This window comes from Aptenodytes forsteri, unplaced genomic scaffold (assembly GCF_000699145.1).
Source record: "Aptenodytes forsteri isolate BGI_AS27 unplaced genomic scaffold, ASM69914v1 Scaffold266, whole genome shotgun sequence".
NCBI classification, from domain to species: domain Eukaryota; kingdom Metazoa; phylum Chordata; class Aves; order Sphenisciformes; family Spheniscidae; genus Aptenodytes; species Aptenodytes forsteri.
In genome coordinates, this window is record NW_008794109.1 from 304,780 (window position 1) to 326,202 (window position 21,423).

Here is a 21,423-nt window from a genome sequence, read left to right on the forward strand (position 1 = left end):
GAAGGCACAGGCATTACAAGGCACCCTGCGCATTACTGGTGTTTCCGCTGTAATTCTTATTACCATCCCACGCCAGGCTCTGTGCCTCTTTTACACCATTAAAATTGAACCTTTCCAGCACATAACTGCAGTATGGCGGAAGCGCAGCCATTGCATCCCTCGCTGCCGTGACTTACTGCTTATCGGGGTGAGGAGGTAACATCACCAGGTGTGCCCGGCTCCTGTCTTTGACCAGCTTCTGGATGGGACAGGAGGGTTGGTTTGTGTCCTGGGAGCAAACTGCCTGTGTTAGAGGGAGGTCAGGCTGGTGACTAGATGGCTCCTTGTGGTTGTAAGGTTGGTGATTTTATGAGGAGTGGCTTTGATCTCCTGAAGATCTGCTGGTTTTGGTGGCAGGATCTCTAGGGTCTGCAAGGTCATTTTCCGGAGGTGATACTCTGTCATACAAAAAACTTTTCTGGGAGCAAAGCCTACGTGAATCACGCCAGTTTCTTTGTGGCTGGACCTCACACAAAGGCTGGTGGGATAGAGCTGATTTCCATCCAGCACTTCACAGGAGATGGCAGGAGCTGCGTTATCCTTCTGCCCCTGGGCTGACCGGACTCCCAGCTCCGGGCAGGGTTTGTGGAGAGGCTTGGGTGTTTTTCCCCAGCTCACCTGCTGCTCTCTTCACCAGGCTCATGCTTGGTCCTGGAGGATGAGGTAAAGGGCAGGAGCAATTCCAGTGTTGCAGCTGCCTTTTGTGTTCCCCTTTCCCCCTACAGATCGAAGAGCTTCTGAAGGAGGTGACATTGAAGGAGACGAAGAAGAAGAAGATTGATGCCTTCCTCCATGAAATTAACAGCCTGCTGAGTGCCATCCCGGAGACCCCAGAAACTGAAGTATGTCCCAGAGGGATGGAGGAGGCGGTGGCAAGGCCCCTGTGTGGAGCGGGCTCTGCTGTTGCTGTACAGGCAGAGGTCCCTGTGGAGCATCTCCCTTAGGGACTGAAAAAATATCACCTTACTTTATGTTGGAGGGGAGAGGGGGACACTCCATCTTTAAGCCCTGGGTGCAGGTGCCTGCAGTTGTGTGGGTAGAGGGTTCCTGGTCTCCGCACATGTGCTGTTGGTGACGCTTAGAGCGTTTCGCGTGTCCTGTCTGTTCCCAGCTCACTGACCAGGCCTGGCTCCCCGATGGCGTGAAGGTCCCGTTCCTGCAGGTGCCGTTCAGCGTGAAGGGGAGGTTCCGCTTCCTGTCCCCGGCCGAGCTGAAGGTGGTGGGCAGCTACCTGCTGGGCACCTGCATTAAGCCAGAGATCAACGTTGATGTGGCAGTGACCATGCCGTGGGTGAGTCTGGCCATGCCTGCTCCCACGTGGCTTGGGGCCCGGCTGAGTTCTGTCCCCTCCTGTCCCCTGCAGCCCCGGCCCTGTCCTCTCCGTTCCTGAGTGAGGTTGCGGCATCTGGACGTGCAGTGTGGTGGCTCCCATGAGGAGCTGGGGAGTGCAGTCTCACCGCTCACTCAATCAGAGCTTTCAGCTGCTTTGCTTTTAGTTGCTCATGAGGATCTTCCTTCTCTCTGCCTGGGCTGAACCTCTTCCACATTGCCAGGGAGATAGATGCCGGCTTTGTCCCCTGTTGCCCTTCTGCCCCAGCTCCCAAGTCCGTGTTACAGGGAGGGTGATATTTGCAGACTGTTAGCCCTCTAGAGCTCCCTCCCCTTGCTGCCCAGACTTGCTCTAACGTGGTTTGAGATGAAGCTACACCCTGTTTGGCTGTATAGCTCTGCTCTGTCTCCTGTGATCCTGACCCGATGTGGAGCTCCCTGGGGCTGTAGCTGCATGTCTGAGATAGGGCTGCCTGGGGGAGCGGTGAGCGGTGTAGTGCCTCGGGCTGAACTGGGCTCTGCAGGCAGGTGAGGTGGGATTGCCCTGTCCCTCTCTCCCCAGGAAATCTTCCAGGACAAAGATAACCTGAACCAGCGCTACCACCGGAAGAGAGCTCTGTACCTGGCCCACATTGCCCAGCACTTCTCCAAGGAGAAGCTCTTCGGCAGCGTGAAGTTTGCCTACATGAACAGCAACCATCTCAAGCCCATCCTGCTCCTGAGGCCTCAAGGTAGTACTTGAGCCTTGCTCTGGTGGGGGCTGTGAGTGGGTACTGGCATCAGGTGGAGGATGGTGGTGCTGGTCTCATACCATGTAACAGGCCCTTTGGAGAGGGGTCAGTCTAGGGCTGTCGTCACAATTGGTGATAAATTTTGGAGCTTCGATGCTCCCAGTTGTCCTCTCCCTCCACACAGAGTCTAGTCCTCAAGGTCTCTTCCCCTCCCAGTCCCCCCTCTGCAGCCTGGCTGGGCTCCCTGGCCTTGGCCTTGCTGGCTGGCCCACCCTGTAGGTACTTCAGGGAGTAAAGCAGACCCTACAAAAACATGTCTGTGTCTAGCACTATCCTTCGTCCCTGCTCTCACCACCCCTGCTCCTCGCCATCCTCTTGCCTTCTCCAGGCAGCTGTGTGCAGCCTGGCTCTTCTCTGACATGATGTGGGATGCAGGGGCTGCTGGGGGCTGCTTGTTTCCGCAGACCCCAGGCGAGAGCGGGTTTGGGTCTGGGACAGGCAGTGGCATGGCAAGGCCAGGGCAGGCAGGAGAGTGCTGGGGTACCAGACTGGCCGGTGGGGATGAAGGTGGGACTTGGACATGAGCAATGTGACCTCAGGGTTATTGTTGGCTCTGGGATGTGGTCACTCTCTGCTCTGAGATGATTTCCACTGCTGCTGAGCTTTGCTGGGAAGGAGCTTTGTCCTTTCCCAAGCTGGGGATGCTCCCCCATTAGTCTCTGGGTCTCTGATATCTCTTCTGCACATTTACCCCCTGGTGCTTACAGGCAAAGATGAGAAGATGGTCACCGTCCGACTCCATGCCTGTCCTGCCCCGGGTCTCTTCAAACCCAGCCGCTTCTATCCCAGCAAGAACAACGTCCGGACAGCCTGGTTCATGGAGCAGAGCACCCCCAAAGAAGGTAAGGCCTGAGGCTGGGGGAACATGAGGCTACTTGGTTCAGCCAGAGACTGCACCCAGTGCCTGGAGGTGGGTTCGCTGCAGCCCTTTTCTGTGAACAGGAGGTTTGTGGTTGGGTCCAACGTGCTGTTGTCTCCCCACACAGGAGCCCCCGAGCCCCCGACCCCGCACTACAACAACTCCATCCTCTGCGACACAGTGCTGCTGTCCCACCTGCACTTCTTGTCTAGCGCAGCCGCTGACTTCCCAGGCATGAAGGATGGCCTGGCCCTTCTCAAAGTTTGGCTGAACCAGCGGCAGCTCAGCAAGGTATGTCCTGTGCCAGGGGACAGGGCAGGCTCTGCTCACCTGGCTAACCTGCCTTTGGCCTGCTCTCCCTTCCTAGGGGTGGAAGGGTGGTAGTTTGGTCCTGGTGGGTGGGGTGGTGGGCTTGTGACTCTTGATTTGAGCTGTGTTAGGTTTCAAGGAGCTCCATCCTACCCTGTGGGTTGCAATGAATCTGTGTGTACTGGACAATCATGCTTCTTTGAGATCCCTGGAATGATGTAGTGGGTTTTTGGGTTTGTTTTTTTTTGGGGGGGGGAATTCATCCCATTTCCCAAAGAACTTTGAGGTGTTGCTTTCCTGCAAGGGGATCTGTATCTCTGCTTGTTGTACAGGGCTTTGCCTCAATGTCTTCCTGGCAGGGTTGGGGCTTGGGGGCTGCCCTGCTGGTGATGACAGAAGCCAGAAGCAGTCATGTGGGGTGGGCTCTGGGCCTCGTAGTGCCTCATTGAGCTCTTGTTGACCCAGCCCTCTATTTTCACAGGGTTTGGGGTGCTTCAGTGGCTTCTTGGTCTCCATGCTGGTTGCTTACCTGCTGATGAAACGCAAGATCGTCAAGATGATGAGTGGGTACCAGGTGCTGAGGAGCACCCTGCAGTTCCTGGGTGAGTTTCTAGGGAAAGGCTGGTGTCAGCAGAGTCTCTGTACAAAGCCTGAACACCATGGGGAGAAGGGGGAATTGTGGCTTTTCTCCCTCTGATGCTGAGACCCTGTGGGTGGGATGGACAGAAGGGGATGAGGCAGCAGAGCAGGGCTGGATGGAGCAGCTTGCAGAGAGGTGGGTAGTGGTGGAGGCCTGTGTTATGCTGTAGCACTGTTTGTGTTGCGAGACTACAGTGGTATTGGCACATAGCTGTACCACCCTTAACAGTGGGGGAGATGTGGATGGCGGCGTGACTTGTTCCTTCCTGTCTGCCCACAGCTACCACTGACCTGAGCGTGACGGGGATCAGCCTAGCGAAGGATGTGGATGCCTCCCTGGTAAGCAACCCTCCGGGGGAAGGGGCTTGTCCCTGTGTCTGGCTGTGCTGCCAGCGTTGCCTGGGCAGGGATGTGCCTGTTTACAGGGATGTCAGATGGTAACGGGGTGGTGGTGCCCTGGTGTCTGTGCTGCATCGTGGCACTAAGGACTGTGTTTGCTCTTCCAGCCTGTCCTGGATGACTTCCACCAGGCATTTGAAGTGGTCTTTGTGGATCCCTCTGGGCTAGTGAACCTCTGCGCTGATATGACTGCCAGCAAATACCACCAGGTACCGGCCAGGTTGTGATGGTATCTTGAGATGCTGTCTCCAGCTGAGGTGCAAGCTGAGGCAGGCAGAGGATGGTTAGATGTCTTGGAGGAGGACATTGGACATGGGGAGTGTTCATGGTTGAGTGTTCATTGGACATGGTTCAGTGTTGCTTTTTAGGCTTTTAACATCTGTCTCCAGCTCTGAAGCTTAGAAGTGAATTTAAGACTTGGATGTAGTGCTGGCTTACCTGTCTTGCTTGAATGATGGAGGAAAGTTGTTTTCCTCTTTGTGGGCACCTTTGGGTGAAGCCAAGGAGCTGTTTAGCAGAAATAACTGTTTTGGTGCAGAAAAAAACTACCTTGGTGGCAGGGATATCAAGGAGGGACTGTCTGGCCAGCAGTGACAATTGTTGGTTACTTGACTTCACACTGAAGACAGAGGCTGGCTGGGATCAGGGTCTGCTGATCCATGGAGCTGGGGTGGCTGCGGTTGGTGGGGGAGCATTGGTCACCACTGCTGGAGGGATTTGCTTTCCTTCTCCCCTTCCATTCATGCTCTTGCTCTGTCTTGTCTCCTTGCTCAGGTCCAGTTTGAAGCCAAGCGCTCCATGGAAATTTTGGATGATCGGACAGTGGATGGCTTTCAGGTGCTGCTCATGACCACGAAGCCCATGCTCAGAGCCTTTGACCATGTCTTCCAGTGAGTCTCACTTTGCTGGTGGGGTGATGGTGAAGAGCCTGTTCAGAGAGGAATAGGCTGCTTCTGGCTTTGAACTGGGGTGGATTCGGACCTGCCTGGTGGGAGGTGGCCCTGCTAGCTCTGAGATAGACACTGGTGCCTCTTGCATTTGGCCATTCCACTTTTACTGTCTAGATAGCCTTCTAGGAGGAGGAGGGCAATGCTTTGGCCTTTGGGAATGGTGACTGTCCCAAGGACCAGCATCTCCTGTGGTGCATTGTGAGATGCCAAATTGCAGTGTTTCTTCTTCTAGCCCCCATCCTGGGCCAGGACCCTCAGCTTCCCACTTTATCCATCCTCTAGCATATCTCTCAAAAGGGATTTGGTGGCAGAGGTGGGTGACCAGTTTCTCTCCTTCTGTAGCCTGAAGCATGTCTCCAAGCTGCAGGGTGCCTGCAAGAAGATGCAGCTGCTGAACGAGCTGATGGATCGGGGAGGGAACTATGTGGCCGCAGCCCTTCCTTTTGTTGTCTCGCTGCTGGCCCGTGGGCTGGCCAGGAGAGCACTGCTCGTGACTCACTCCTTGCCCCAGATCTCTGAGGTAATGCAGCTCGGCAATGACACCACATCCTTCTTAGCACATGGGGTCTCGTATGTCCCTCATGGCACTGCTGGACATGGGGAGGGGATCTTTGCTCACTGGGGGAGGAGACAGGCCTGTCCCCTTTGAGGGGAATACAGGACCTGAGGCCCTGCACTGGGGTTTGGGGTGCAGCTGGGAGACTTAGTCTGGGCAGAATTCCTGGCCCAACAATGGGGCAGGGTGAAGACAACTGGTTTTCTCATCAGGGAGACCTATTAAATCAGGCTTTCTCTATCCGTGCTTGTCCAGACAACCAAGAGTGTGTAGCAGGAGGTTCATCTAGCAGCCCAATATCCCAGCAGCTGCTGCTCCAGCAATCTCATTTCTCCCTGTGCTTCATGTTCCCCATTTTCCTGCAGTGGCCGATTGACGCTGAGCCCCCAAAACACAAGGATGTTGGGCCCCTGACATTTGGGCTCCTGTTTGTCCCTGAGTTTGCTGCCGGCACGCTGGAGAAGGGACCGCAGGCCGATCACCCCGAGGTGAGGGGAGCCCTGCTTGTGCCGAGTGGGGTGGAGCAGAGCTGGTGTCATGCTGTGGTTGCGGATGGCTGCGGGGCTGGCTGCTGGTTGTGGGAATGGTTTGGCTGGCCCCAGTGGTGACCTGTGTCCCTGGCCTGGCTTGGCCAATGTCCTCCCGCAGGCCCTGGACTTCCGGACCTTCTGGGGGGAGAAATCAGAGCTGCGGCGGTTCCAGGATGGCAGCATCTGTGAGGCGGTGGTGTGGCAGGCTGACACCGTCTGCCAGAAACGCCTCATTCCTGAGCAGATCGTCAGGCACCTGCTGAAGCTGTAAGTCGTACCGAGCAGCAGCTGAGGCTGGGAGATCTGCAGCTGTGTGGAGTCACTGCTGCTCTCCTGGCTTGTGCCACGTCCCTGGTAACCCCATTGTCAGCTTCGCACTTTGGGGGACGTTGTGGGTCGTTTTGGCTTTATGAAATCTGGAAATCATTTCAGTTGTGGTCCTGATGCTGTGAGCTGCTTCCCAAGAGAAGGTGGGGAGGGCAAGCACATGGTGCTGTAGCTTCTGCTGATGGCAATGCTAAGGGCGAGGAGGCAGTGTGGTCCTGCCCTTACATGCAGATGGGATGTTGAGACACTCATTGTTGGCAGAGCTGGAAGAGAAGCTGTCTGGACCTTGCAGGATGTCTCATGAAATCCTCTGAGACCCTGTGGCGATTCACAAGGTTGGGTCTCCCTACAGCATTGGAAAGCCTCCCTGTAGCAGTTTAGACCTTCTGCCAAAAACAAGACCAGACCTTGTTGCACAGAACAAAGGGGTTGCCTGGGTCTCTTTTTCCTGACTCGAGGAGGGGTCTTGTGAGGAAAGGCTGCACGTTGGCAGCTTCAGCTTTGAATCCTGTAAAGCTGAACGAATTGTTGTGCCACTTTGGGTGGATAACTTGGGCATGGGAGGAACGCACAGAGGTTTGTCTCCCCACCATGACCTTCCTGTATGGAGGGATTCCTCGGTCTTGGACTGACCCTTGCTTGTGGGCACAGTATGCAGTGTCAGGATGGATGGGTTGATACATCATAGCTCTGATGCTCTGTTGTCTTCTTCCACGTAGCCACATGGACATTCCCGAATCCTCCATTTGCTACACCGGAGCCCTGCTGGAGTCTGTGATCAGGACTGGGCAAGAGGTAGAGTTGTTGCCCCACTGGGGCTGTGGGTTTCTCAGGTAGGGGAGGTATGGGAAGGGCTAAGGGGAGGTCATTTTAGTTTTGTGGCCCCGAGGCAGCTAGGTGGTTCCCAAGAGAAGGAAGCGAGGGTAAGGAAAATGCCTGCCTGTGGGCGCTTGGATGGGCAGCGCGGTGTTCTCCTTGGATCTACTGAGCCTCTTGTGCCAACCAAGGCAGAGCTGCTGAAGTCCTCTTGCTCTGGTAGCCCCCACACCCCATTTTCTCCTGCAAGCATCCCACTGGCCGCCTCTTTCTGCTTGTGTCCACTGTGTCCACATTGTCTGAGGATATATCGCTGTCCCACTGTGCTCCTCTGGCTGCAGCTTTCGGGTCCTGCGTCCTTCAGGACATGGGCCAGACACTCCCATGCCTTCATTCTGTAGGCCCACCTGGGAAACCCACAAGGATCTTTCCTGTCATGCTGTAAAGTGCTAGATCATGCCCACCGAGCCCTCCCTAGTGTTGCAGCTGAATGTGCATCTGAAACAAAGAAAAAGATGCATCTTGCAGGCTGGGAAATATCCCCGTCCCTAATTCTGCTCTCCAGCTTGTGAAATTAAAGCCTGGAGATGAGCCATGAGCACTTTGGCACCACTTTGCTGGTCTTTGGTAAACCCAGCTTTTTACCTGCTTGTTGGACGGAGGAAGAAATTGTTTCCTTTCCCCTTTTTAAGAGCAAAGGGGACTAAATCTGACTGAAAGTCTCTTGTGCCCGGACCAGTTGTGGTCTGGGCAGAGCTGCATCTCAGGTTTGGGATGAGATGCTAGTTTGTACAGCCTGCTGTGTGCTGAGGCAGCAAAATCTGTGTGTGCTGTTTCCCTGCAAGCTGGCCTGGGGTGAGCAGGGTGGAAAAACCCCATGCTGAGAGGGGATGCACTTTCCCAGAGCCAGAGGGGCATTTAGGAGTCTGGTTGTTGCCAGTCCTCCACAAACGAAGGAGAAACTCGCTCTTGTGTGCAGGGCAGTGGGTAGGGATGTCTGTCTCTGCTCCTCCAGCTGCTTGTTTGCAGGCAGCCCAAGGAGTCTGCGATGGTTGAGGGACATGGGGAACAAGGGAAAATGGATGGTGCAGGCAGGATGGGGGTTTGTTGTTCATGGCGCACCCCGCAGAGGGTGCTGCTGCTCTGCCAGAAAGCCCAGGCTGGCGGGATGCGTGCGGCTCGACTCAGCTGCGTCTGAGCTGAGTGGTTTGGTGTTGGTGACGTCTCATCCTCCTCATTCAGGCTGTTCTGCTGTGCTTTGGGGAGATGGAAGCAGCAAGGGCAGCAGCAATTTTCCTTTCAGTGCTTCTCATCCACCTTCCCCAGGGCTCCTGCAATGCTCTGGATATTTTCTGTCTTTGCTTTTGCCATGCTTCACAGCTTTGCCTTGGCTAAGGATGTAGTCGGACCAGTTTTCTGTTAACTACCACCTCTGTTGGCATTGTGGTAACAAGTGGGGAGGCAGTAGCAGAGCTCTCACCTTGCCAGTGTGTGATCTCTTTACCCCCAAATCATTCTTAGCTTCTCGCTTCCTAGGGAGAATGCTGGCAGTACAGCTCTTGGTGCTGCCTTAATGTCTTGCACAGGAAATAATTTCACTTGCTGCTTGAAACGCAGCCTCTAGGATGCCAGTGGCTGCTGGGGAGCTGCAAAGAGTCTTGCCTTTGGCTTCCCTCTCTTCCCGTTTTGCTGAGTGCTCTTGCCAGAAGCTGCTCTCTGGGCTGGCAGTCCTGGCTCCTTGGAGCTTGTCTGCAATGCCAGCCTGAAAGGGAGGCGAGGTGGGCGTCTATGCAGGAGTGGGAGAGGTGAACAGAGAGGCTGTCTCTGTCTGCAGGCATCGGGGACGGGGGAGGAGGCCATGGTCAGTGTTGTCTGCTCCTACGATGACCTGAGCCGCAAGCTATGGAACCTGAAGGGGCTGCCGCTGACGGTGACGGCTGTGCAGGGCGTCCATCCAGCCCTCCGGTACACGGATGTGAGTGTCCCCGGGCAGAGCCCGTGTGTGGGGGTCTGCGAGGGTCTGGGGGGAGGCCCTGGGCTGAGGGGGGACAGAGAGAATTAGTCACTTGCTGCTTTTGTGGCTCCCGAGAGCCCTCGGGAGTGATGCATCGGGGTGATGCAGTGTGTCTTCTTTGCTGTCCCATCCCTGGGGCTGGCTGTGCACAAGTTGGCCAAAGCCTCCATGCCGGGGGGCTTTGCTGGAGCTGGAAGTTTGGGGTGAGGGGGTGTGTGGTGCCCTGGGGTTTCTGCTCCCTGTTCTCAGTCCCCGGGTGGCTGTTCTTTCCCAGGTCTTCCCTCCCATTCCCATGAAGCCAATTTATTCCTTCCATACCCGAATCAGGACCAAGCACTTGCTGCTTCCCTCAGAGGAGAAGCCCTGCCCGGCCTACATAGCCCCTTTGAAGAGTAAGTGGGGAGAGATGTGAGCGGGAAATGATTTGGTGGGGGGAAGCGGAGGCACGTGGCGGTGCTGGTTCTGTTACTGCTGCGTTGGTGTGCTGCAGGTGGGAGCAGAGCCCCAGCTCCTCCTGCTCTCCCGCTGTAACCTCTAGTCCTAGCCACCCCCATCCAACACCTCATTTCTGCATGGGGCTCACTGGCCTTCTGCTGTCCCTTTGCCCCCAGTCGTCTGCCACATGGAAGGCAGTGGCCAGTGGCCGCAGGACAAAGAAGCCATCAAGCGCATCAAGGCGGCTTTCCACCTCCAGCTGGCTGAGCTCCTCCAGCAGCAGCACCAGCTAGTTTGCAGACCTGCGGTCACCCACACTGATGTGTACAAGGTAGGGGGGCGACGGGGACCTTCTCCAGACCTGACTTGTTACGAAGGACGCAGGTGGGGGGCTGTGGCAGTGGTTCCACTGGACAAAACCAGGATCTGGGTGGTGGGCCTAGGAAAGAGCATAGTGAGACTGTGCTGATGCCAGGATGCTGCTGTTGTGTCCCTGAGGTGCAGCATAGCACTCCAGCCTGCTTATGTTACCACCAAGCCTGACTTCATCTTCTGCTCCCATCTCAGGATGGCTATGTTTTCCGTCTCCAAGTAGCCTACCACCGGGAGCCCCTGATCTTGAAGGAAGTGGTCACTCCAGAAGGGATGTTGAAGTACCAGGACACAGAGGAGTCTCGGCAGCTGGAGCTGGAGACGCTGCATCTGCCCTATCTAACCAGCTCCCTGCATGGGTAGGTGAGGCGGGGGGTGCCTGAGGGTCCAGGACACGGGACGTGGCTGGAAGCCAGCGTGCAGGTGCCATTGGATGTTGGCGGGTGATAGCAGGGAGAGGAGCTCGCCGTGGGAAGTGGCTCTTCTGCTCACTTCGTGAGAGGCTCTGCAGGAGGATGGAGGGATGAATGTGGGTGGGGGTGGCACCAGTTGTCCCTGTTGTCACATCCAAGGTCGCTGGTATGGGGAGACAAGTACCAAAGAGCTGCATGGTTAGAGAGGAGCATGTGGCAGCATTTCCCCTTCATTCCCCCAAAATCTCAACACCCACAGAGAGTGCCCTGTGCTCATGATGCTGCACACATGTTCCTGGCAGACACTTGCCCCTCTTCTCTCCTGCTGAATCCCAAAAAGGTGTTTTGGGTCCTGGGATGTGTGGGTTGAGCATTGGCTTGTCTCCCTCCTCGCAGGCTCCAGCAGCAGCACCCTGTCTTTGGCAGCACTTGCCGGCTGGCCAAGCGCTGGGTCAGTGCCCAGCTCCTGAGCGACAACATCTCTGAGGAGTGCGTGGACCTCCTTGTGGCGTTTCTCTTCCTCCACCCGGCCCCCTTCATGCCGCCCAGGTGAGGATGAGGAGCCCAGGCTGGCCCGATGGGGATTTAGTGCCTTTTTCCTTACCTGGGATAGAGGAGGGGTGGGATGCTGCTAGGGCAGGAGGTGCTGGAAGCGTGCACAGCGGTGAGCATGAGGCCCCTGTGCTGCCAAAACGCTGTCCTAAGCCCTGTTGGCAGCGGCTGGCCAGAGGAGATGGAGATGCTCTGTGCTGCAGGGCTGTGGCTTCCCCCGCCCAGTGCGCTGCTGAGTGAGGGGAGAAGGAGGTAGGGATAGGAGCAAGCGTCTTCATGACTTCTGGGTGCTGGTGGCACAACCACGGGTGTCCTGTGCCTTCTTGAGGACTGGGGGGGCCCCCTTGTCCTGTGGGTGATGGCCAGGAGAAGCAGGGGTAAGGGCTGCATTGTGGCTACCAGCACGCTGGGGCTCCTGGGTTCCCTGGGAGTGATGTTATGATGGTGCAGCCTCCCTTCCTCCTAGAGAGGACTCCCAAGGGAAGAGTGAGAGGTCAGCCACTGAAAGCTGAATTGGAGTAGCATGTTGGTAAATAACCCCACGGGGTCAGTTGCTTGCTGGCCCCTGTCAGGTGGACAGGATGTGGCCCAGAGGGAGTGAAATGAAGTTAAGGGAGTGTTTTTGCTCCGTGTGAAGCCAAAAGGTTACTCTGCCCTGCACTTGGGGTCTGGTTTCCTTCGTCAAAGTAGCAAGGAGTAACAGGCTGATGCCTAGAATGTTTTTCTGTCTCTTAAAATACCCTGCTAGCAGGAGCCCCATCGTCCCAGCTGACTGACTTCGCGCACGTGTAGTGTCACAGGGGAAGAGGCACATTGGGAGCTTGGCTGGCATTGTTCAGAGCTGCACTGGAGATTGGAGCAGCCCTCTCTCCACCTCCCTCTTGCTCTAACCCTGGGAGTCCGGGTCGGGGGAGTGGTGGGAGATAGGGTGACTGGGGGCAGTATTTTACCTTTTGCTGGTTTCTTTTACTTGGGGAGGGAGGAACAAGGGGGAAGGACTTTCCCTGGGGATTCAGAGAAGGGGAAGTGCCTCATGCTTATTCTGTACTTCCCTCTCCCACCATGGACGTCCCTTCTTGGGCTGCGTGTGGTCTGGGCATCGCTAAGTCACCCCTGAGCCCCTCTTGCTGCCAAGGGAACAAATGCTGGTGTTGAACTGTTTTGTCTCGCCTGCAGCTCTCCCCAGGTGGGGTTCCTGCGCTTCCTCGACCTGCTGGCAACCTTCGACTGGAAGAACAACCCACTGATCGTCAACCTGAACGCTGGCCTCACAGGTGAGCAGGCAGCATGCAGGAGAGCCGCAGCGTGAGGGTCTTGAGCCCTCCTTGGTCAGCGCCTGGCTCCAGGGGTCTTGGATACATGAAGGTGTCATGGCTTCTCCTGGGGGCAAGGAGATTTTCCCCTCCTCTACTCCTGTCCTGCCATGCTTTTGAAGTCCTCTGCTCCTTCGTAGCCATCATTTTTGCTTGAGGCTTTGCCCTGGCTCTTGGGGGCCAAACCTTCAGTTGTGCTGGGAGAGCAGTTGGGCTCTTGAATGGGAAGCTTCAAAGCCTCCTGCGCGGTGTCTGCTTTGAGAGCACTGCTGCACCACTCATCACGGGGATTATCCTACTAGTCCCTGATTTCAAAACCTGCAAGGGAAAAGGGCTGCAGTCCTCCAGGTTTTGTTACCTCCTGAGCATTGAGAATTTCCTGGTAAAGGTCTGTGGTTTCTGAAGGAGCATGTTGACATATCCAAATGGACCTGTGGTCCTGCCCTCTTCCTTGTGTTTTGTCTGTTTATTATCTTTCGGGTACGTGCTGTCTTTGCCCAGGAGCCAGAAAAGACCATGGGATTGCCTTGGCTTTGGGTGGTGGTGGGGTCGGGGGGATTGCTACACCCAGCTTTTAAAGCTGATTTATAAGAAAAGGTAAAGCTGCTTGGTAGTGGTGTGTGCAATGCAGGAGGGAGCAGCTGTTTCTGTGGGTTTCAGCACTCCCTCAACTTATTTTTTGAGAGAGACAGTTGGATTTTGGAAACTGATATTTTTCTACCCTCCAGCTTTTTTTAATGAACCAAATGGGAAGTGGTTTTGGCGAAGGAGCTATTTTTTTTCCTCACTTGGGAGGTGTGTGTGTGTGTGGGAAGTAGAAAACTCTTTGGGTACAAACTCTTGTTAGCTTATAATGTGAGTTCCCAGCCCATGTCAGTCCCAGTGCCTGCCGTGTCTTGAGCCATGTCTGGGCCTGCCTGGCTGGGTTTAGAGCAAAGGTCCACCTAGCCCTGCATCCTGTCTCCAGAACTTCCTCCAGGTGGATGCTGAGGGAAGCGTGAGAGCAGAGCAAGCCCATGGCGATAGAGCTCTGGTTGCATGTGGACTGTGGGATCAAAGGGTGGGAGAGGATAAAGCCTGTTGTACTGCCCTTTTCTGGGCTGCAGCACATGGGTGAGAGGGCTGGAGGGCTGTGGATGGGGCAGAACATCTCACCCATCTGCTTGCCCTCACCAGATGCTGACCATACAGAGATCAAGAACAAGTTTGTGGCTGCTCGGTCTCGTCTCCCCATCATGTTCATCGCCACCCCCAAAGACCGGTGGAGCTCCATGTGGACCCAAGAGCGACCCTCTGCACAGGTGTGCTGGGCCCTCTGTCCTTGCCCCATGGTGGCTGCTGGCTTGGGGCAGTTCCTTGCTCCCAGTGCTGGAGCCAGCTCCAATGGCCCTGTGAGTGAGCGGGGTCCCTGCTACATCCAGGACTGCTGAGTTTCACCCTCTGGCTTTCCTCCCTCCCCAGATCCTGCAGCGCCTTCTCGTGCTGGCCTCAGAGTCTCTCCGTGCCCTGGAGGAGCAGCTCATGGACCCCCTCAACAGCCAGGATGTAAAGGTAACCCCTTGGGGTGCCAGCACAAGGATTTTCAGGCTCTGGCTAAGCATACTGGTCTTCAGTGATGATTGCTGGGATGTGTTAGTAGGATTCAGGCTGTGGCCACGTGTGGTTGCCCCAGGATGAAGAGCAGCAAGGATGGGAGCTGGGAGGCTGGTGCGCCGCTGTGCCACCCGGCTTCTGGGGGACCCAGCTCTGGATAGCAACTTGGGGTGAAATATCATTGACTGGGGAAAATTTATTTTGTATTCTCTGGTTTTCTTGGGGCATGAGCAAACCTGCAATGTTCCCCTGCAGAACTGGCCGCATGTCTGTGGCCGGAGCACATGGTGCCTCTGGGAGACTCTGTCTTGGTGTAACTGTGCAAATCTGGCTTGTGTGCTTGAGTCTAACCAAGCCCAGGGTGGTGGAGGTTTTGGCAGGACGCTAACAGGCACTTTAGGAAGATGTGATTTTGGTTTGAGCAGAGGAGCAAGGCCATATGTAGTTTAACCCTCTTCATTTTCTCTTTTAAGTTAAAACATCCATTACTCAAATGGACCTGTGAGATGCGGACAGTTATTTGCCCTTTGAAGGGAGATACGTGTGTTTTGGAGGGGAGCTTGTTGGTGTACCAAGTAGTGACTTAGGCAATTGAAGCTGAGAGGACTCAAAAAGCCAAACAGTGGTTAGATATGACAGATTCACATTAGAAAAAAAACCCACACAGAGTGGGTTTTTTTTTTCCTGCCTAGGCAATATAAAAAGGATTTACCAACCTTGCTTTCAGTTCTGCTGCATTTCGCGCTGGAAGTCTTACAGGGGTGAGATCTACTTGAGGCGGGAGCAGTGTGTGCTAACTGGGCTATGAAGGGGTGAGACGCTGTACACGTGAGACATGCCCGGTGTGCCGCAGTTGCAGTGTGGACCCAAGTCTGAAACCCAAGAGGTGCCATGTGTACTGGAGGGTGGTTAGCTCCTGAAACAAGCCATCGCCTGTCCAGCATCCTCCCAACTCCTCGTCTCAGTCTCCTTGGTCCTCCTTCCCCCTCCCCTCCCCTTGGCCATTGCATCAGGATCCTTTGTCATCCTCAGGGTGTCCCTCTGGTCCGTACCAGCATCCTCCCAGGCCTGCAACGTTCCTTAGGGATAAACATGGGATGCTGTTTCCAGGGCTGCTAATCTGTTTAAGCAAAGCATGGGGACGGGAGGAGGGAAAAGTCTTTCCAGTGCAACTTGGAGTTGCCTCCTCTTCCCATGTATCTAAGAGGGTGCTCCAAGTTTTTTTTGTCTGCATTTGAGTCGCTTGGGGACGTGCCCACTCTCATGCAGATGCAGACATGGGTTTGTGAGGTCTGTTTCTTTGCCCCCAGGGGGGTACAATAAGCTGTGGACTTGGTCAGCTGGGTGGGAAAGGGGGTCTCTGTGGACCAGAGCTGGGACTCAGTGCTGGTCACTGATGTTCTTCATGTGTGTTCTCCCCAGCCTGGCTATAAAATAGCTCCGAGCAGTGGGTTTTCTGCCAGCACCAAGTTGGGCAGTGTCCCACGCCTCTGTTCATGTCCCTGCATCATTTATTCCACAAAAACGTACATATAGTTTTAATTTTTTTTCCGTTTTAATACAACTGTATCCACTGTGCCAGATCCTGCCTGTCCAAATATTTATGTGGTTGGGATTGCTCCCCTCCATTAATGGGGCTTGCTCTCATCCTCTGTCTGCTTAATGGAAGATGCTGCTGCCCTCTGGGGCAATTCCTGTTGGACAGACGGGACCGTCCTGTTACTACAGAGCTCCTCATGTCCCCTGGGTGTCGTTTGTCTCCTGTTAGCTTCTTGACTCCCCTCTTTGTTCTGAGACTCTGCCACATGTGGTGCGGTTGCCTGTCTCAGCTCACCATCTGTCCCTCTCTCGACTGCCCACCCCACTGTCGTGCGCTCAGGTGGGCTTCCTGGAGTCTCCGGTCAGGGCTGGAGAGGACCACATTGGCCCCGTGGGAAGCTCTTCTCCAGGGACTGTCCCCAAGTCCTGGGGACAGCGGTTAGATTTTTCTGCTGATCTGGGAAACCAATAGCGTAAAGAGTGTAGTCCTTCTGGCTAGATGTCTGATGTGGGTAGGGAGCATCTCCCTTCTCTAAGGGTTGAGCTTGCTGTACAGTTGGGCTGTGGCAATCGAGTGTGTCCTTCCTGGTGCACTTTGGGGGTTCAGAGAACATTTAGCCTATCTGCCAGGAGATGGCCTTGCTCTCGACAGAGTCCTGGTTACAGCACTTGCAGGGGGTATAGGGGAGTGAGGGTCACAGCCTTCTGATGTGAGCAGAGCCCATGCTGGAATGGGGATGTGCCTCAGACCAGAGGGAATTGGGTGGCCAGTACTGGCTGGAGCTCTCCGTGGCTCCACCACAGCTGTGTTTTTCCTGGGGGTGTTTTGGCAAACTTAATCTCACAAAAAGTTTGGCTTTGGTTTACTGCTTTCTAAAAAGGGAATAAAATGCAAGCAAGGACTTGGGAAACCTCTCTCATCTCTTCTGCTCGCCTGTGTCCTATATTGAGTAGCACTGGTCTTTTCTCCCTGCAGATGGTCTTCCGCCCTCCTTTGGACTTCTACGACGTCCTAATCCACCTGAATCCAAACCAAATTCCTCGGCATCTAGAGAGCGTGGACCGGCCACTAAAGTCATTTTCCCGGGGCGTGGTGAAGAACAGCACTGCAGTGAAGATCCTCTTTCCTGTGGTGGATTATGACCCTGTACAGTGTTACCTCCAGGAGCTGAGAGTAAGCACGGCCCTTTGGGGAGGCATAGGGGGCTACCTGCCTAAGGGGGAGCTGCCTTCTGGCGTTCAGGTCATTAGTTGCCTGCCACTGCAGGACCTAGTTGGTGACATCTTTATGTATTTTGCATGTCATGGTCTTTGTGTGCATCTGAAATCGCTTCTTCAGCAGAAGACGTGGTGAATGAATCACCCATTCCATGGAAATGGGAGTGCTGCTGATGTGAGAATGACTTCAGATACAAAGCACCTGGAGCTTTTGATGAAGAATACGATATTTCAGTGCAAAAGTATCGTTAAGCCATTTGTCTCTAGTCTGTTAATTGAGTTTTCGTGAATTCTTGCACCAACTGGGGTGCATGATGGACAGTAGCTACCCGTATTTTCTGGGGGGATGTACAGGAATCCATGGCATGGTACCCGTAGGGCTCCTGCTGTTAGGCCAATCGTTGCATGAGCTGTAGATGCTGAATATTGGTCACAGGATGGTTTCTCTGGGGCTGGTTATATGCATGATGGCAGAGGAAGTTGGTAATGTGGGTATATGGAGAACACCAGTATCCAAAGTTACCAACCTAGTGCTTTTCTACTGTGTAGCCATGCCAAAGCCTCAGCAAGCTGGGGAGATATGCAAGATGCTGGGTGGCAGCGGTGATCCACACTGGATCTGGACAGCCAATACTTCGCAGGTGTGCAGCCTCTGCCTCTTTGGCCCTTCCCAGCTTTGCGTGCAGTAGCTGAGTAAATGTTAGTGTGCGATCATCCCTTACCCACAGAAGTGCTGTGAGCAGTGTCAGAACTGCCATAGGAATTGTAGGCTGGCTTCGGCAGGAGGGGTGCTGCGGAGGTGTCTGGCCCCGTTCCCCACTCAGGGCAGAGCCTGCTTTGACGTTAGAGCAGGCTGTGCAGAGCCCAGTCCTGTTGAATGCCAACTCTGTCCAGGGGTGGAGATTTCCCACCTCCCTGTCCCAATGTTTGGCCACCATGGTGAAAATTTGTTTCCTAATATCTGACTGGGATTTCCCTTGTTGCAGCATGTGTTGGCTCCTCAGGTCCCTGCGGCAGCCAGGCTGTGCTAGTGGCAGCTTGCTGGAAGGCAGAGCTGGAGCTGCGGGTGCTCCAGCTTTAGCTGTGCTCTGGCACAGCTCTGGCTGTGGCCCTCCCAGCCCTCATGGGCAGCATTGCAGGTCAGAGGGTTTTCCTCTTGCCCTTCTCCCGACCAACATGCCAGGAGGGTTTTGTCCACCTTCCTGTATGCTTCTCTTGCCTGAAGATTTGGTATCAGCTTCTCTCCAAGCTTGCGTTGGGGAAGGAGGTGTGCCTGCAAAAGAAAAATAGTTTTTGGGTAGCGTCTCTTCTCTTCCTGGGCTGCCTCCTGCAGGCTCTGCAGGGTTTAGCATTTGCTGGTCCCCAAGTTGGCTAATCCTGCACAGCCACCGAGTGTTTTGCTGCTGCTGCTGCCAGGCTTGGCGGTGGTGGCAGCTGCAAGGAGGGACAGCAGAAAGGGCCAGATCTTACCTCCAGGTACATAGAAGGAATTGCAGAGGTGCCTGAATTAAAACTCCAGTTCAGGCTGGAAGATGCTGGGCCCTTTAGGTTCAAGCTCCCCTTTCACTTTAACCCAGGTAGCTTAGGAGGTGGCCAAAGAAAACTTGGAAGGGTTTCTCTGAAGGTTTCCTGAACCCTAGGCTCAGCCCCATTACCTCCCATGCTGCCTGCCAGCTGCATTTTGTGCAGATCTCTGCCCGGTCTATGGGTATCTGCTGTGGCTTCAGTGGAGCTGCCAGGTCTAGCAACGTGTGAGCTTGGTCCTTCTGTTACCCACAGCAGGTTGGGACAGTCTGGGGGGGGGCAAGGAAGTGAGAGACAGGGATGCATGCAAGAACTCTTTAAATTGAGGAAGACCTCAAAATTGTCCCACAATTTCCCTGCAAGTAGCACTGCTTGTTTAGCTGGAAAGTCATGGAGGAGAAGAGAGGGGAGAGAAGGTGCTTAGTGCTCTCCTGTCTTCAAGCAGGAAGGTGGTTTTGAAGCTGGATGTCCTGCAGGACACATTGCAGAGAGTATTTGGGGGGTTTCTTGGGGTCCAGGATATGCAAGAAGGAGGTGGAGAAGCATCCTGCACAAGGCTTTTAAAAGGGAGCAGGAAGCACAGCAATCGGGAATCGTTCACTATTTCATCTGGATCTGGGGACGAATATCAAGACTGACCTCTCTCTTCTGTTCCCTGTATGATGAGAATTTGACCTGCCACCATGAAACCTCAACCAAGAAGCATAGATCTGGGTATGAAATGGAGTTTCTTAAGCATGAAATCTCTCTCCATGCCATGCTGGAAGAGGGGGTTAGAGTTGAATGGAGCCTATCAGCAGCTGCCAAGGCTCTGGAGGTGCCTGCATGCATGTGGCCAGAGCCTCTGCGTCTCTGGAGGGGTCGGGGCTAAGCGACTCTCATGGAGACGTGGCAGGAGGCTGACTTTGTGCTTGAAGAGGAACTGGAGACTGTTGGACGAGCCGATGGGGAGAGCAGGCTCCTTGGCGAGGCTGTTAACATTGCAGCAAATCATGCTGTGTATCAAGGCACTTGATCAGGAAACTTATTGGGGTGTGTTGCAGTTTATAGGACTTTTTTGTACTTCTAGTCAACTCAGTGTCAGCAAATGGCTCCAGAAGTGAAAGGTACAGAAGAGACTTCCCTGGAAAGCAGCTTTCATTATCCTTTAAGCAATTATGACTTAATGGATCCAATTATGACTTAGTTACGACATCCAAACTGAATTTTTACTGTCTGTTTTCTCTAGTACAGGTAATAGTAGACTCTGAATAGGGTTTGGTTGGGTTACAGATTACAGCTGGTCCTAAATCCAATATACTAACATCCCAGTGAAGAAACATGGATATGAGCAAAGGTCGCATTGCCTCACTGCAAGCAGTGTTGGGTTTGCTTGGTGCCTCTCATTCTTTGGCCCAAGGATGCTTGGGAGGAACAGAGCAGGAACTGGTCACAGGTTTCTCCAAAGAGCGAACTATGGGGTCTAGAGCTTGAAATCTGCCTCGGCAGCCCTGGCTGGGGGGCTTTTCCTCCTCTTGAAGGCTCTGAGATAGGTATGGCTGTGTTCCCTTGTGGCTGTCATATTGGAGGTATCTTGCAGTACCAGTTCACTTGGCTCTTGTAGCTTCCAGATCAGTAGCAGGCAGACCTGAAGAGGCTGATGAATATCTCTTTCTGGGCAAACAGGTATTTCTTCTGGAAAAATCAGAGAGGTGATGCTGCACGTGCTCTCCAGTAACTCAGCCACGTCCACCTCTGTGTTGGAGGGCCTCAAAAGCTAACTTTTCACTGCAGGGTCACCAGCAAGCAGGTGATGCAAACTGTCCATTGAAACTACCCCATCAGAAATCATCCAGCTTCGTGTCTCAGCGTACCAATGTTGTTGCTTGAAGGCAAGACCTTTGCATCAGCTTTGTGCTTTGATCTGGCTTTGGTTGGTAGCCTCTTCAGCACCTTTGCATTTCTTCTTCCCTGGCTTTTGCTTCTCAAAGCAATGTTCAGCTCATCCTCATCCTGAAGCCTGGGAACCCCAGGGGTGATCCAAACGCAGCAAGAAGTTGGTGCTGGAAAGGAGTGTGGTGACAGCAGTGAATCCTTACAAGAGATTTTGGATGAGAAGGCACTTGGGTACAGAACTGGCTGGCTTTGATTCAGAGTAATTTGCTCTCCCTTAATAGCACAAACCACAGAATTGAGCAACAAACAGGGTTGTAGCCGAGGCTGGCAGGGCAGCTGTGGTGGGTTTATAGCAATGAAGAGAAACATCTGCCATGCAGCGATGCTGTGGGATTTTGTTCTCTTCTATGGGCAGAAAAGAAACATCTGCCCTTCTCTGAGCTTGCCACGTGAAAAAGGGATTTAAATGCCCAGGCATATTGATTGAGTTGAGAGGGGCAGGGATTTAGCATCTTTCCTGGTTACTGGGCCAAGGACACTAGGGAACTCACTTTTCTCCTGTCCAATCTGTTTGCTCCTGAGAGGTCCCTGTTCTTCTCAAATCAAAGGGGTTAGTAAGGCAGGAGTGCTCTGGAGCTGAAGGAGTGCTGCGTGCCTTCCCCAAGGAGCCTAATCAGAGGAGAAAATGAAAGGAGGAGAGGTGTTGAGTCCTGACTGCTTTAATTTTTCCTGCTCCAAGGAGATGTGCTGCAGGAGCTGGTCTGATCAAGTTGCTGTGGTGCCTGGGAGGCTCTGGGTAGAGATGAAAGGCTGGTCACGGGATTCAGACGGCAAATTCTTCAATTCTAGGACAGATCTGATAGACTCCCAGAACAGACCTTTTCTGTCCAGATGAGAAGGCTTTGCAGACAGACGCTTTTGAGGGAAAGCAGGTGCCAGATGTCCTGCAGAGAAGGCTTCCCTGGAGCCCGTCACCAGCCTCCCTGGCGCCTATGGTCTCGAGCACCTCAGCGAGCAAACCCTGGGTCCGG

General features: G+C 54.2%; 1 protein-coding gene across 1 annotated transcript in view; it reads left to right on the forward strand.

Moving 5' to 3' along the window:
- NOL6 (nucleolar protein 6) overlaps positions 1–21,423 on the forward strand; it is a 31,473-nt gene that overhangs the window by 2,969 nt on the left and 7,081 nt on the right. Inside the window, exons 2-24 of the mRNA XM_009275336.1 lie at positions 77–187; positions 765–881; positions 1,151–1,330; positions 1,931–2,099; positions 2,867–3,001; positions 3,146–3,309; positions 3,809–3,929; positions 4,247–4,305; positions 4,473–4,574; positions 5,140–5,255; positions 5,658–5,835; positions 6,237–6,359; positions 6,520–6,668; positions 7,448–7,523; positions 9,379–9,519; positions 9,833–9,950; positions 10,170–10,324; positions 10,561–10,724; positions 11,175–11,327; positions 12,507–12,604; positions 13,820–13,944; positions 14,105–14,194; positions 16,752–16,949. Coding sequence (XP_009273611.1) covers positions 77–187; positions 765–881; positions 1,151–1,330; positions 1,931–2,099; positions 2,867–3,001; positions 3,146–3,309; positions 3,809–3,929; positions 4,247–4,305; positions 4,473–4,574; positions 5,140–5,255; positions 5,658–5,835; positions 6,237–6,359; positions 6,520–6,668; positions 7,448–7,523; positions 9,379–9,519; positions 9,833–9,950; positions 10,170–10,324; positions 10,561–10,724; positions 11,175–11,327; positions 12,507–12,604; positions 13,820–13,944; positions 14,105–14,194; positions 16,752–16,949 — 3,042 coding nt within the window. The remainder of the gene's footprint in view (positions 1–76; positions 188–764; positions 882–1,150; positions 1,331–1,930; positions 2,100–2,866; positions 3,002–3,145; positions 3,310–3,808; positions 3,930–4,246; positions 4,306–4,472; positions 4,575–5,139; positions 5,256–5,657; positions 5,836–6,236; positions 6,360–6,519; positions 6,669–7,447; positions 7,524–9,378; positions 9,520–9,832; positions 9,951–10,169; positions 10,325–10,560; positions 10,725–11,174; positions 11,328–12,506; positions 12,605–13,819; positions 13,945–14,104; positions 14,195–16,751; positions 16,950–21,423) is intronic.